Genomic DNA, 15488 nt, shown 5'->3' with positions numbered 1-15488 from the left:
CTGCTAGACAATAAAAATCATGAACTGAACAGAGATGCTGGATTTAGGGCTTATTATAACAACCTATAACCCACTAGCAACTCCCGCTATCCCAGGTTCCTTCCCACCCCCTTCCTTTCTCCCTTATGATTGGAGGTATGTTAATGGGCTACTTCACCTGGAATGCTCTCTTGAAATGTGTGTTAACTACTTATGTTAAATAATCTGTTCCATCTTATATGTAGCTGTGACACTGAGTACTTTTCCCAGACCTGAAGAAGCGCCCTGTGTAAGCTCAAAAGCTTGCCTCTCTCACCATGACTATCTTTGGTGATATTTGATTATTAAAACTGGACGTGAAGGGAGAAAGTGGCACAGTCTGAAATGTTACCCAACACATCTAGATCCTTCCAGTCCTTCTGGAGAAATGTGCAATTTAACCCTTTTTCTGAGTTCACTTTTCCCTGCTTCTTTGTACAAATATGAATTGGGGACTGTATCATTTGGTGCCTTAAATTTTACCCTGCATTTCTCATGTGTCAGGGTCCTACTGACTGATTAATGACTGAGCATCCACTTTAACCTGTCAGGAGGGCTAAATGAGAAAAAGACAGGCCTAGATTCACCTTGCTTGTGCAAAGGGGATAGAAATCCTAAAGTTAGGGGCCTACTTTGTGGAAGCCAATCCCCAAACTCCTACTGACTTCTGTGAGAGCACAATGATATGTTGTGGTACCGTCTAGAGGTCAACTGAGAATGAGACCCCACTGTGCTGGGTACTGGATAGGCAGAGTAGTAGGTAGTCCCTGTCCTGAAGGATTCATAGCCTAAAAGAGAGGGAAGGAGCCAGAGGTGTAACATACAAGCAGAGGAATGGTTTATAAACATCAATGTTGGTGCCACAATTTTTTTGTTTGTTTTTGTTGTTGAATTCCTTTTGGGGGGTTAGTAAGGAGGGGATTAACTATATAGAAAGTCATCAGAGAAGGTAAAGACAGGTGGGGCAGAGAGGGGTGTGTGGAGGGCAGGTGGAGTGAGGCTGAAGTGAAAAGAATGAGAGAGTTAGGGTAGGAGGGGTTGGCTCAAATAGCCAATCAGCACCAGACAGAGAATATCCTGACTGAGAACTTTGTAAGGCTATGTCTGCACTGCCAAAAAAGGTGTGTTTTTACGATGAGATAACCAAGGAGTTTTAATTGTCTCCTCGAATTTTACAGCGAGACTTGGTGCATGTAGTTTTTACTGCAGTGTATCACACGATTGATCTCTCATCCGCAAGTGACCTTGCCTAGTTACACTGCAGTAAAATGTACAGAGCGCTCTCTCTACAAGGATTTCACACGAGATAGTTAGTCTGTGTTAGTTATCTAGCTATAAAAACACACCTCTTTAGGCAACGAAGACAGCTTAAGAATATTTCCAATTACGCCTTTTGTAGGACTTAAAACATTTTTTTCCCTGGGTTTCAATGCTGTATAGGGCTCTTCATTGTTTTGATTGTACTGTTGTGTTACATATGTGTCCTTTCTTCCAGGATATTGAATTCATGGAAACCTTTGTGTTTACTATCAAACTGAAAATTCTGCAGACTGTAAGACTGGTGTTTAAAATCCAAACTCAGACTCCCCGAAAGAAAACAATTGGAGAGTGTGCCCTGCCACTACGAGAGCTCAGTTCACAGGAATCGGATCATTGGTTGGATATAATTCCGCCTTCCAAAGTTTCAGTAAGTGACTGATCACCAGTTATGCACAATACCCGTGGTAGCTAGTGTTATCACATACACTAGAAAGAGAGCTGAAAATTAATGGGAAGAAAAGTAAAATCACAAGTGTAAGACTAATTCTAGAAATATGAGTGTTACAATTAATATCTTCCTGCACTTTGTATTTCATCCCAAAAGATGTTATGACTGTACACTTTATAACTAAGCTCCTGAAACTCAGCTGCTTCTGGGGTGAAGGGCTGCAACCAGCTGTTACACAGAACACACGCTGTGGCAACTGGGGAAATTTTTGACCAGTGACAAATTCTCAGCCCTTGGATCTTTATTGTTCACACAAAGTAGACAGCCTGAATTCTTATGGATTAAAAGTACTAAGTAGTATTACTTGCTCTTTATTGATGTTTTAACCAGTTAAATGTGTTTGTATTCAAGCTGCATGCTCTAGAGCAATAATTCAGGCAGTTAACTGAGCAATAAACAGCAGGTGGTTGCTAAGTGTTACAGGAAAGAATAATAATAACCTGGACCAACTAAATCAGAAACTATAGTAAAGCTATCTTTTGAGAAATCTAATAAAAGCTTTGTTCACTTGCTGTTCCCAAGCCCAGTGCAGTGACACACTCACAATATGGCCATTGTTACAGAACTGCGTGTGTCACAATAGCAGGATCATCTTAATTTTCATTGTGGGGTTTTCCCTCTAATATGTTTGCCATGAAAATGTGCACAGATGCTAGTATTTTCTATAAATCAAATTTGAGTTAATGAATTTGGAAGCAAACTGCATCTGAATAAATCCATAATGTTCCAATGAAAATGATACTTGCCATGTGTAGATATTGTTATTGAATAACCATAAATGCTCCTCATTCTTCACCTGAATCTATAATCCTCAGTGTGTGACATCCGAGAGCATTAAATAATTAGTGGTAGGATTCAGATGAACTCTTAAACACAACATCCATTGCAATAGATTCCTGGGCTTCCTGCTTCCCTGTGTCTGATGAAGTGGGTATTCATGAAAGCTTATGCTCCAATACTTCTGTTAGTTTATAAGGTGCCAGAGGACTCTTTGTCACTTTTTGCAGATCCAGACTAACATGGCTACCTCTCTGATTCTTAAACACAAGCAGCCCTACAAAGAGCCAACTTCTGAGGCTTGCCTGGTTAAAAAAATCTAAATTTTGCTTTCAGATTTTGTTTATGAAATTCCATCCTAATAATTCAAAATAGGGAGAGAGATACTGGAAATAATGTACAATCATAGACATTATTTTTAGAGAGCTTTCTAAGATACTCCAACAGGTCTTAAAGTTTGTCCTGAGCATTTCATTTGTATAATGTTTATTAAACTCAGAGATCTTATTACATTTACACTGTGTTTGTTTATGGAACAAATACATTTTACATAGTAAAACTCCAAAGCCTCTGGTCATCCATAAACACATTGAGTAAGTGTCAGGGTATTTATGGAATAAAGTGATATTTATCTGTCTATACCTCAGTATACAGAAATGCACAGGAAAGGGTCACCAAAGCACGTTTTGGGTGCTTGTGGAATAAATCTGGTTTCTATTTCAATATCCATATAAGTAAATTCATGTGTTTCACGAGTTTATATGCAACTTAATCCAGATATTAAAGCAACATTCTTCTTTTTATAGGTGTGCAAAGCAGAACTTCAAATAGGAACCTGTTTTCAAGCAATAAACAGCAGGATTCAGTTACAGATTCTTGAAGCCCAAAGCCTCCCAAGCTCATCCACACCGCTCTCTTTAAGTAAGTACGTCGGCTGTCTCATGCCTCCTGTCTAAAGCATTTGTAATAGGTAGAGTACTGCTTGAATAACCTGGCAATTCATAGCATTCCGCACAAACCTCAAGCTAATGTTACATAGTGCAGTAGATTTCCATTGCCAAGATTCGTTTCCACAGACGTCAGACTAGATTAAATTTGTTGTTTGGTTTGATGCTATGTTGGTGTGTTTGGGGTTTTCTTTTGTCCTAATATTAATTCTGACACGCAAGAGCGTTAGCCTGCCCTTGCCATTTGGATGCTGTGTTAATCAGTTCAATGTTATTGAATGTATTAGGCATGTGTGATTTTAATGAAAGTTATTGTATGGTTCTTGAATGTTTAAGTAAATATGAATACATTTGGCCCAGCTTTTAGCAGGGCCGCCCGGGGTGGGGGGGGGGGGAAGTGGGGCAATTTGCCCCAGGCCCTGGGCCCCACAGGGGCCCCCACGAGAATATAGTATTCTATAGTATTGCAACTTTTTTTTCATGGAAGGGGCCCCCAAAATTGCTTTGCCCCAGGCCCCCTCAATCCTCTGTGCAGCCCTGGCTTTTGGGTAATTATTAGAATATAAACTACACACGTGGCTCGTCAGATTTTAGTGCACTACCCCCTTTGCGTGTCTCACATTTTTCCTTTATTCTAGATTTCTTTGTGAAGGTTTCAATGTTTAGTACAGAAGGGTTGATTTGTAAGAAGAAGACTCGTCTATTGAAATCCACCAATGGCCAAGTGAAGTGGGGAGAAATGATGATTTTTCCTGTTAGCCCGAATGAACAAGGAATTAATTTTCTCATCAAACTCTATAGCAGGTCCTCAGTGAGAAGAAAACACTTCCTGGGACAGGTTGGTTTTTATTCTTTCCCACCCCCAAGCACTGGTAACTAGCATAAATCCAGAGGTTAAAAATTTACCCACCGGGATCACTGCTTAGCTACTAAGTTATGTAATCTCTGAATGTCAACCATTTCGTTCAATAAACAGCCAGTAGCAATTTTGGGTCCTGTCCTACAAGGAACTGAGCATCTCCTGAGTGGTGCTGCGCTCCTACAGTGCCATGCAGTGGTAGTTGAGGGTGCTCATTGCTCCTCAGAATGCACTTTGTACCTCACAAGATTGGGCTCATTGATTATTCTTCCCCGAGTCCCACCATGTGAAATACCACTTTCTCACTCACTCACATACAAACAGATAAACTCCTCCTTGCTGAATACCTAACCAACTAAGTCTTTGTTGGTCTCTCGTTGGTCAGAGGTGTGGGGGGAAAAAAACCCTCCTAACCTACAAAAATTTCACTGACAAAAGTGCCGGCGTGAATAGCACTACGTCGACTTGAGACGCTCTCCCGCAAACATAGCTACCATCACTTGTTACGGGTGGTTTAATTATGTTCGTGAGAGAGCTCTCTCCCACTGGCATAGAACATTTACACGGGAGACCTTACAGCAGCGCAGCTGTGTCACTGTGAGGTCGTTAGTGTAGACAATAGCTTAGACTTTCTAAAGTAAAGCAAATCTGGCATTCACAGGAGCACTGCAGCTCTGAATAGCCTCTACAAAAAGAGGGTGTATCAGCTTGCAGTGCTTAGGCAAGTATGCAGAGAAGGAAATGTCAAGAGCTTAAATGACTGCTTCCCCTCCCGTCCCCTACCATTAAAACCTTAAATGTTACCTTTGCTTCCCTTTCAAGTCCCTGAAAGGGAAGCAGGAAGCTCAGGAATCTATTGCAATGGATGTTGAAACTAGCACAATTCTGAGTACACAAGACCTGATCACAATTCCATTGTTATCTTGAACCTCATAATGATATTTGTTTGCTGTTAGATAAAATGCTTGAGGAGAATGCAATATTTTCTTTTATGATAAAGTTGGTGGTTTCCATTGCACCTTCCTGAAAGTACCATGTGGCTACATTTTTTTTACTAACCAGGAGTTTTTAGTTTGGCTCTTTAAAATCTTCCCTCCCAACTTACTTCTCTTCTGTTCTCCTTTCTGTCTCTAGTGGAGCACAGGTCGGTCTTGATAACCCACTCTCAGTGCTGTCTGATCTGTTCCAGAGCCACGTAGTAGTTGTCTCTCTGAGAGCCATAAAATAATACATGCACCTAAATTTTAGAACCCCAAAATGTCTGGATTTTTTGAGAGCCTCACTACCTTTTATGGTGTCCACATCCCACTGAGGTCCTATGCTCTTTATCACAGTAAACATGTAACTTCCTATTGTATCAGTATACCTTGTGCGTGTGACATTTGAAACATGCACAGTTACTGGAAAGCTGTTAGTGCTATGGAGGCCATATCCTAGCATGAGTGATCATAAGGTGAGCTTCCCCATGCTGGATAGAGCAGCATTCCACACTTGTGCTGGATCTCATTGTGATCCTGTTAGTAAAACTATATTAAAAAAGGAAAATATAGGCTTGTGCTTTCTAGCTATTTTAATTTGGAGTAAATAATAACATGCATGATGCTGCAGTTGTCAAGCTTTGTCACTTCATCTTGATTTATGGGATTCGTTTTAATAATAAATCTTGGGGGGTGTTTTTGAAGAAAACAAAAGTGCACTACCTCTGCTCTTTAGAGCTGATTCGGAAAGGCTTGTTTAGGCTGAAACAGGCAGACATTGCTATATAACACAGGCAGACACAAAACATGGCCATAGGAAAAATCCACTGCGAGCAACTGGCTGTAGAACTGGAAAAAGATGAATATAGCTGAATCCAGTAACTTCATTCCTTAGAGAATGTGATATTTAATTGGAAGACATTCTCAGAAGACAACTTAAAGCTTAGATTGTGCTGTTTGTAGGTATGTCTTTGATCATAAGCATGACTATTTTAATGCATAAAGAAGTTTATTTGGTGATCTTTATTTGGTGACCCAATCCTTCGGTCCTCTGGCTGGCAAAATTCCCACTGACTGCTCTGAGAGCCAAGATTGCATGTACATAGTGTATTTTGACAAAAAATCAAATTTTAATCATTGGGATTTGTATTAGCAAGATTGGTCCTCTGAATCATGGAGAAAAGAATGAAAAGCCTTCACAAATATTAATAGAGTTCTGTTTGTCCCAATACCTTTTGTTAATGGAAGAGGGGGTGGGAATGTGGGAGGGAGATGATTAGACAGAAACTTCCTCCTTTGCTCTGCACTTTATTTCCTCATTTTGTATCTGCTGTCTATTACTTGTGCACTGCTGACAAACTGATTTTTCTTGCATGATTATACACGGTATGGGCACATTCCTTCACATATTGTTCCAGCCATTTCACCTGGAATGGCCTTTTAGACTATGTGTTAACCACTTATGCTAAACAATCTGTTCCACCTTGCCTTTAGTTGAGACTCACTGAGTTCCTTTTCCAGACCTGAAGAAGAGCTCTGTGTAGCTTGAAAGCTTGTCTCTGAGGCCTTGTCTACACTTGCAAGTTGCAGCGCTGGTGAGGGGGTTACAGCGCTGCAACTTAGCAGCTGTCTACACTTAAAAGCTCAGCCAGCGCTGCAACTCCCTGTTTGCAGCGCTGGCTGTACACCTGGGTCTGCTTCCGGTGTAGCGAGACCAGCGCTGGTGATGCAGCGCTGGTCATCAGGTGTGGACACTCACCAGCGTTTTTATTGGCCTCCAGGGTATTAGGACTTATCCCAGCATTCCTTCTTCAGCCTCTCTGGTCATCACTTCGCACTCCACTGCCCTGGGCTCAGAGCCTGGAGAGGAGGGAGAGGTTGTAGAGGAACCCGAGAGGGAGGCTACTGAGGTGTTTGGAGACTCCCAGGAGTCATGTAGGCAGGAGCTATTTTCCAGCTAGGAAGAAGCTAGCCAGTCGCAGCTGCTGGGACTTGGTAGTGAGGAACCAGCAGAGGAGCCTGTTCCTGGTAAGAAGCTTTTATTATAAGGATGCAAATGTTTTGGGAGCAGGGGGCTATGGCTGCCTGCAAGCATGCCTAGATGTGGAATAACCCATTGATTTCCCTATAGCTGCTCTTCGCTTTCCACAAGCCACAGAAACCCCATGGCTTCCAGAGTGAAGCAACCCCACCCCATGGTTCCCTTCCCAGGTGAGCTGCGTGTGCAAGATGGCTCTGAGAGTAGCTGCTGTGGCAGATGTGGGTGTGGGTGTAGGGTTCAGTGTTATTTCCCTGTAGCTGCTCTTTGCTTTCCACAAGTCACAGAAACCCCATGTTCCAGAGTGAAGCAACCCCCACCCCCACCCCTTCCCAGGTGAGCTGTGTGTGCAAGATGGCTCTGAGAGTAGTTGCTGTGGCAGATGTGGGTGTAGGGTTCAGTGTTATTTCCCTGTAGCTGCTCTTTGCTTTCCACAAGCCACAGAAACGCCATGGCTTCCAGAGTGAAGCAACCCCCACCCCACCCCTTCCCAGGTGAGCCACATAGCAGCCCCCCCTTCCACTGTGTCACTTTTCATAGCTAACCATGCAGGCGCTGCCGGTGTTTTCTCTAGTACCCATGACCTGTTGCGACATCTGAGTTATCAACTTAAAGTTCATCACACCATAAAATTCTTCCACACCAGCTCAGACTTTTGGTTCCACATGCTCGTCCTGTCTCTAATGAAACGCTTTCCTATCCTTTCCCCTCCAGGGGTCTTCCCACCTTGCTGCCAGCTCTGGCTTCCCTGCAAAACTTTCTCCCAGACCTTTTAACTAGAGCCCATGGAGAGTTACTCAGCTTGCCTCCTCATGGGTCTTTCCCTGTGCTCTTGCCCACTCTGATGGAGTTACTATTCCCAAGTCTTGCCTCACCGGGCCCTATTCCCTCTCTTGGTAGTCACGCTTCCCAGTCCTGTGACCCTTGGTATTGATTTCCTCCACTTGGTGGAGGTGGCGCATAAGCCTTGCACAGATTCATCTGAGACTCATACCCCTAGCACAGGTAACCACGCATGCGGAGCACCAGTTGGACAACATTTTGTTACAGAGATAGAGAGAAATGGAGAGGCAAGCTCTTTCCCTTATATAGCCCATGGTAACTCAATTCAACTTCCCTACTCAGCCAATGCGGTACATTTGGTTTATTTATATTGCTGCCGTTGTGGCCATACAGCAGGGGCTCCTTGCATTCCTCCACCCATGCCAGTCTGTTCAGCTCCCGGAGTTCCCTTGCTATCCCCCCTCACCTCTCACGCCAGGGCCTCTCCCGCACGTCCCTACTCCTACCATTACATTCCTATCCCTCCCGACATCGCAGACTGCTCCCCCACCTTCATTGCCTCCTTTTCCCAATGCTGGTGTCTTCTGTGTTCTGCCCTAGCCCCTAGTCACACCCCCAGAGCTTGCTTTCACTTACTTTCATCTTCACTCTCTCCTTGGGTCCCATTTCCTCTCACAAAACTGCTCCATCCCTCTAGGTGTCCCTTCACCCCCTGGCTCCCTGCTTGTCCCCACACACTCCACTGCTTCTTTCCCCCCACCCCCTGGATCCTCACACTACTCAGCGGATGAGGACGGGTGTTCAGAGCAGCTGGAGCCCAGGACTTTTAAAATACCCCTCACTGCCCGGGCTCGGGCTACTTTAAAGGGGCAGAGCTCCGCCGGGTCGCGGGCTTGCCGAGCGTCTGCGAGCTCCAGCCGGTCGCGGGCTTTGCCGTGCTCTGGCCGGATGCTCCAGCCGGGTCGCGGGCGGCCGTGCATCTGGCGGGAGGCGGGCAGCTCCGCGACTCTGTTCTCCTAGGCCGGAGGCGACAAAGCCCCACCCCCCACTCTCTATGGCTTGAGAGCCCGGCCGCGAGCGCGCAAGCGCTCGCGCCGGTGGACTCTTAGCTGGGAGAGCGGGGCCATGCCGCGCTCCCGCGGCGCTCACTCAAAGGGACGGCATGGAGCAGACCGAGCTGGGACGGAGTAGTTTTTTTTTGTTTTTTTTTTTAAAAAAAAAAGTGCCTTAAGGGTGCGGGGCCCTCTTAGGCCATGGGGTCCGATTCCCAGCATCAGGTCGTTGGAAAGGAAGCGGAATGACCCGCACCCTTCCGTCCCTTTCACAGCAACAAATGGGACGAGAGGTGCTCTGTGGGATAGCTGCCCACAATGCACCACTCACAACAGCGCTGCAACCACTGCAAGTGTGGACACACTGCAGTGCTGGTCGCTGTCAGTGTGGACACACTGCAGCGCTGGCCGTACACAGCTGTACGACCACAGCTGTAACGGCCAGCGCTGCAAAACTAAGTGTAGACAAAGCCTTAGTCTTTCATCACCAGAAGCTGGTCCAGTAAAAGAGATTACCTCACCCACCTGTTCATTTGGGCAAGAAGTCTATTAAGTTCAATGGAATGCACAGTTAGGCCGTATCTGTTTTTTAATTGTGAATTTAAATGCATTGTGCAAGTTCTGTAGAGCCATTCTGAGACCTAATGAGTTCTGAGACTCCTCCTGAGTGTTGACTTGCAGCACCCATGGAATTCAGAGATCACAAATGATGCTCAACTGGCTGTGTTGCCTGGTGGAGATATGTATGTTGTTGCCTATGATGAATCCACCAAACTCCTAGTCACTGTCCAGGACAGAAATTGAACTCAGTGTTTTAACACCCTGTGCTCCCAGCCCTGGGCCAGACCATACTAACTTTGACAGATTTTCATTCTACTCTGCAGATACATGCCAGCTTTCATTATGTGCATGCACTGTTCAGAAGTAATGTTGAGGGGATTGGCTGAGGCTCCAGTAATGTGATCTGTATGACAACTCAGCTGTGTGTTTTTGTTTTTTTTCTTACCACAGGTCTGGCTAAGCTCTAATAGCAATAGTAGTGAAGCAGCAGATCAGTGGAGAGATACAATCGCAAACCCCGAAAAGGTAGTCATTAAATGGCATAACATAAATCCATCCTGAAGGATGTCAGAGATGAATTCAGTACTGATATGGACTTGCTACAAGAAAATCCTGCACTCTTAAAATGAACTAATACAGATAAGAAGAGGGAAAATACTGCCTACTTGAATGTTTCAGGGAGTCTGGACTTGCATCACATATTGTTAACTGGAATAAGCCAAAAGGAAAAGGGATCAGAGCTTTCACAGAGTACTGCTGGCAAAATACTGGTATAAAAACAGCTGGGAATTAGTGAAACTGTACACTGAAGTAAAGCATTACCTAGAGAAGTGAATTGTTGTTACTGTAGTTTTTCCAAGAAGGATTATATAATATAATGTTTATGTAAATGTAAAGCATATTTTAAAAGGGGGGTGTGGAATTGAGCATATGCCCTTTTGCATTTTAAACTTCTTTATAGAAGGCTCGAAAGGGGATTTGTGTTTATTTTTGGTTTGGGGTTTTGTTTTTTTTTCCCAAAAAGATTTCTCTGAACTTTTTAAGTAACAATAGAAACGCAGTTCTCATCTTCCCTGGAAATGTCTATAGATGACTGGAGAACTGGCTGGATTATCTCTTTGATACCAAGCAAGTGAAATCAGACTGCAAGGGGAAGTGTTGTTATAAACAGTCTGAACAAACTATTTTTTCTAAGTAACTCCTGAATAAACAGGAGAAAAGATGCAACATCACAACACTTCCGTTAAGGGTTGAGAATGTTCCCATCCTCCTGAGACTTTCACAAAACCAGGGAAATGAAGACATGATATTCTTGATATTTCAAAGACAACACAAAAGCAGCAGAATTTAAAAAATAAACAAACCCCTTTTAGGCCACTTTTTTTTTTTCTACTTTTTTAAGTAAAAGAGGCAACAAACATTGTTTCCCTTGCAGATTCTATAACAATGTTGGTATCAAGTCTCTGAAAGCAGAAGCTTGATTCTGATTTTTTCCCCATTGTTCTCTGTCATGGGTCTCCATGCGAAGCCTTTAGTTGGGCAGGCTCACATTGACATCAGTGGGAGTCTGCCCACGTACGTACTTCCCTTTTGGGGCCCCTTCATTAAGATCGAGGGGGTCGCATGAGTTTTGACTCCATTTGAACAGAATGAAATGAACATCTCTACAAATAAGCACACTTCAGGGGGTAGAGCCTCAGCTGTGGCCTTGGAGCACTTAGCACAGCTAAGGAGTGGGGAACACACAGGGATCCTGGGGTCACCCCAAGCAGTAGTCAGAGCCCAAAGACTGTTCTACCTTGTGCCAGCTGGCAGCAGCCACAGAGAGCCATTCCAGTAGCCAGGGATAGTGGTGAGGCACAGATCTTCTTTTCTCCCAGCAGCCTCTGCTATTTTGACACTGTCACGGGTTGGATCACAGAAACCTTCTTGGGAGCTGCCACGTGATGTGCCAAAACTACTTCTACCCATGCCAGCTCGGGGCCCCAGTACCCTGTCTTGCTGAGCCAGACACTCGGGTCTGCTCCAACAAAGACCCAGGGTCTGAATTACTTGCTCCAAAGCTGCAGGTTTACCTGAAAGCAGCCAACAGAAGTGTTCTTGTCTTTAACACTCAGATGCCCAACTCCCAATGGGGTCTAAACCCAAATAAATCTTATACAGGGTAAACTCATAAATTGTCCGTCCTCTATAACACTGATAGAGAGAGATGCACAGTTGTTTGCTCCCCCAGGTATTAATACATACTCTGAGTTAATTAATAAGTAAAATGATTTTATTAAATACAGAAAATAGAATTTAAGTGGTTCCAAGTAGTAACAGACAGAACAAAGTAAGTCACCAAGCAAAATAAAATAAAATGCATAAATCTATGTCTAATCAAACTGAATACAGATAGTCTCACCCTTAGAGATGCTTCAGTAAGCTTTTTTTCCTCAGACAGGACACCTTCCAGGCCTGGGCCCAATTCTTTCCTCTGGTACAGTTCTTGTTCCAGCTCAGGTGGTAGCTAGGGGATTCTTCATGATGGCGCTCTCTGTCCTCTTTGTTCTGTTCCACCCTTTTATATATCTTTTGCATAAGGCGGGAATCCTTTGTCCCTCTGGGTTTCCACCCCCCCCTCCACTGGAAAAGCACCAGATTAAAGATGGATTCCAGTTCATGTAACATGATCACATGTCACTGTAAGACCCCAAGCTTTCATTCCTTGCAGCCTGACTCACAGGAAGGCTTGCCTGCAAACAGAGCCATCCAGTCAGTTGTCCTGGTTGATGGGAGCCATTAAGATTCCAAAACACCATTAATGGCCCACAATTCGCATAATTACAATAGGCCATCAGAGTTATATTTCATATTTCTCGTTTCAGTTACAAGAGAAATATCTTTATACAAATAGGATAACCACATTCAGCAGACAATAAGTTTTGTATTGATACCTTACAAGAGATGTTTTGCATAAGGCATATTCCAGTTACATTATATTCATTCATTAGCATATTTTTATAAAACCATATAGACTGCAACATCACAGACACAGGGAGTGGAATAGGGCTGCAAGAGTTACTATGGCTACTCTGTGCCGCACAAGGATCTCCCTATGCAGGCGAGGTACTGCAGGGGCTGGATCTGTTTGCTTTAGGGCTGCTTTATGCTGGTGGAATGGGGAAAAGTGGCCAGAGCAAAGCCTGGGACTGGGGCCAGTACTTGTGGATAAATTTCTCCATTTGTATTTTTTAAAACATAAACCACTTCCTATCTAATCAATGATGTTGTAGTGTTTACTTACATTTTTTGAAAGCCATACTAACCTGTACTGTGGAACGAGCAAATATTTACTGATACAGAAGTGCTTCTAAAATGTTCATTAGAACACAGCACACTGTAGGACTCGGGTTTTATTTCAGAGGTAGGCCAAAAGTGAGAGAGAATTTTAATACAGCTATAGACTCTGAAGAATAACTATTTGAGGTTCATCTTCAGTGCACGTGGCACCAATATGTATTTATTTTTGTGGTGCCACCTTGGCACACCAGAGCTAAACCTAGCTTCTTTTCATTCCATATCTTCACATAGCTGTTTATGAATAATAATATTTTTCACTCTGGGCTTTAATTTGATAAATAAGCTGGATGTATAATGTATAGATATCTAAAACCCACAAACCTTTTTGCGCTCCTGTATCTTTTGGGATGTTAAAAAATAAATCTGTAAATAAGTATTTACACAATCACTCATCCCTTACTAATTCCTTATTCACTGCCTATACAGAGTGCACAGACACTGTCTGCATACTCTGTATGGAAAATGAGTTTACCTTATTGGTTAACTTCAAATCCACTCACACATGATGGGTTTGCATACTTGGATTTGGATGAGAATGTTTTTGGAATATGCTCTTCTTAGAGGGGAGAGAGGCTGTGGGAAGGAACAGCTGAGGGCCAGAGAAAGTAATCTAATGGAAGAACACGCACCTTGTAGATACAGTCCGGTAATGTTGGTTTATGGTTTGATGCTGGGGAGGATTTTCATGAAATGTCTTTCCAGTTTTTTGACCAGCTATATTGTTGGCTGAAACTTCACAAATTTCAGCAAATTTTCATTGACATTTGAACAAAAAACAAATGGGGGAGAATGCAACGATTTTTTGTGTGTGTATTTCCACTTTTTTCACCAGCTCCAGGAAACAACTAAAAGAAGATTTTAATATTTTAGCCCTGGATCATCATTGATAAGAGACAAATTTTGAATCCTGCTCCTATTGATGTCAATTGCAAAATTCCCATGGGGCCTGACTCATCCTAGGTTATAGTACTGATTTATGTCTGATCAATTTGGTCTGCTGACTTCAGTGAGAACAGGATCTGGCCTTCACTGATCTTTCTGTAATCTCTCTATTTTAATATGTCCGATGTATCTCCTTTCATGATAACAAAAGTATTGTAAGCGGCAGTGCTGAGTATCTGTTGCTTCATGCAGTCCAGGTCAGCACTACTAATGGGGGGTGGAAGGGAAGGAGAAGGGCAAAGAATGTTCCAACATTTTGGAAGCCACAATTTATTACAAAGTCTTCTCTAAAGAGGAGAATTAGTACTGTTTAAAATTACTTATGGTTGTCTTCAGACATGGAGCCTTGTTTAAAACATACCTGGTCATGTTCCCTTCTTGCTATATTTTAATATATACCTTTTATGTTAACATTTTATTCCAAATACATAGGTAATAAACAAGTGTGTTAACATCAGATTTTGTTGTTGGTATCTCTAATGCGTACCTAGTCCTCCACACTCCAGTACAGTTCCTACGTTTTTCTCTACCAAACTCCTTTCAGTTTGGTAATTTGTGGAGGGGTTGAGTTTTTTAATTAAAAAGGGGTATTTACATTAAAACTGCAGTTGTGCGTGGTCTCTGCTCTTTAAAGGAAGATCTCATTTAAAATTAGATCTTGATCTCTCTTCATTGCCAAGGTAGCTTAGAAAATATATTCAGTGCAAACTGATTAATAAGATTGAAAGGAATTGAGAGCTGTATGATTCCTTTGCATTAGGAAAGTGGAAGAGGGGGAGGAGAAAGGGATGAAAGATCTTTTCTTTCTTTCTTTCTCTCTCTCTCTCGCTCTTTTTTGTGTAAAATAGGTCAGTTGAATTGGGAGTGTAACCCCAAGAATATTTCCCCCTGGCTGTGTGGTGATCTGGATGCAACCAGGTAAGAGAGCTGCTCACACAACAAAGCCAGAGACTGCAGAATGACCCACTTGACAACACTCCTGATGGTCTCAAGGAACAGCTACCAAGTAAGGGAGTTGCCTACAAGACCTTCCATGAGGTGCTGGGAAGGGGAAAGAATTCAGTGGGTTGGAAGGTACTGGAACAGAGGATTGGGGTAGGGAGGGACTGATGGATTTGGAAGTATAGAGTTGATTTTTATTGTTGGGAATGTGAGAAGAGTGTGGTGCTGACTGGATACTTGGAGAGGGGAGAAGTATTTTATCCAGGGGCATGGGAGGCAAGTTGGTAGAAATTTTGGTGGTGCCCAGAACCCTACCCCCCCCAACTCTGCCCCCTCAAACTCTGCCTCCACCTGCCTAAGACTCTGGGCAGGGTTTCAGTGGAGAGGTCTGGGATGCAGATCCTGGGCTGGGGATTAGGGTGCAGGAGGGGTGCAGGCTTTGGGAAGGAGTTTGGGTGCTGGGTGCAGGCTCTGGGCTGGGC

General features: G+C 43.4%; 1 protein-coding gene across 2 annotated transcripts in view; it reads left to right on the top strand.

Annotated features, from left to right (window-relative positions):
- Nucleotides 1–13267, top strand: part of TC2N (tandem C2 domains, nuclear) — a 49307-nt gene extending 36040 nt beyond the window's left edge. For both annotated transcript variants that reach the window (XM_032787467.2, XM_032787470.2), the window contains exons 9-12: nt 1514–1705; nt 3370–3484; nt 4149–4348; nt 10231–13267. In XM_032787467.2, the coding sequence (XP_032643358.1) occupies nt 1514–1705; nt 3370–3484; nt 4149–4348; nt 10231–10341 (618 nt within the window). In that variant the 3' untranslated portion in view covers nt 10342–13267. The remainder of the gene's footprint in view (nt 1–1513; nt 1706–3369; nt 3485–4148; nt 4349–10230) is intronic.
- The last annotated feature ends 2221 nt before the right edge of the window (nt 13268–15488 follow it).

The sequence above is a fragment of the Chelonoidis abingdonii genome, chromosome 4, assembly GCF_003597395.2.
Source record: "Chelonoidis abingdonii isolate Lonesome George chromosome 4, CheloAbing_2.0, whole genome shotgun sequence".
Taxonomy (NCBI): Eukaryota; Metazoa; Chordata; order Testudines; family Testudinidae; genus Chelonoidis; species Chelonoidis abingdonii.
Note: the sequence above shows the minus strand (reverse complement) of the source record. Positions and strands in the feature narration are given on the sequence as shown.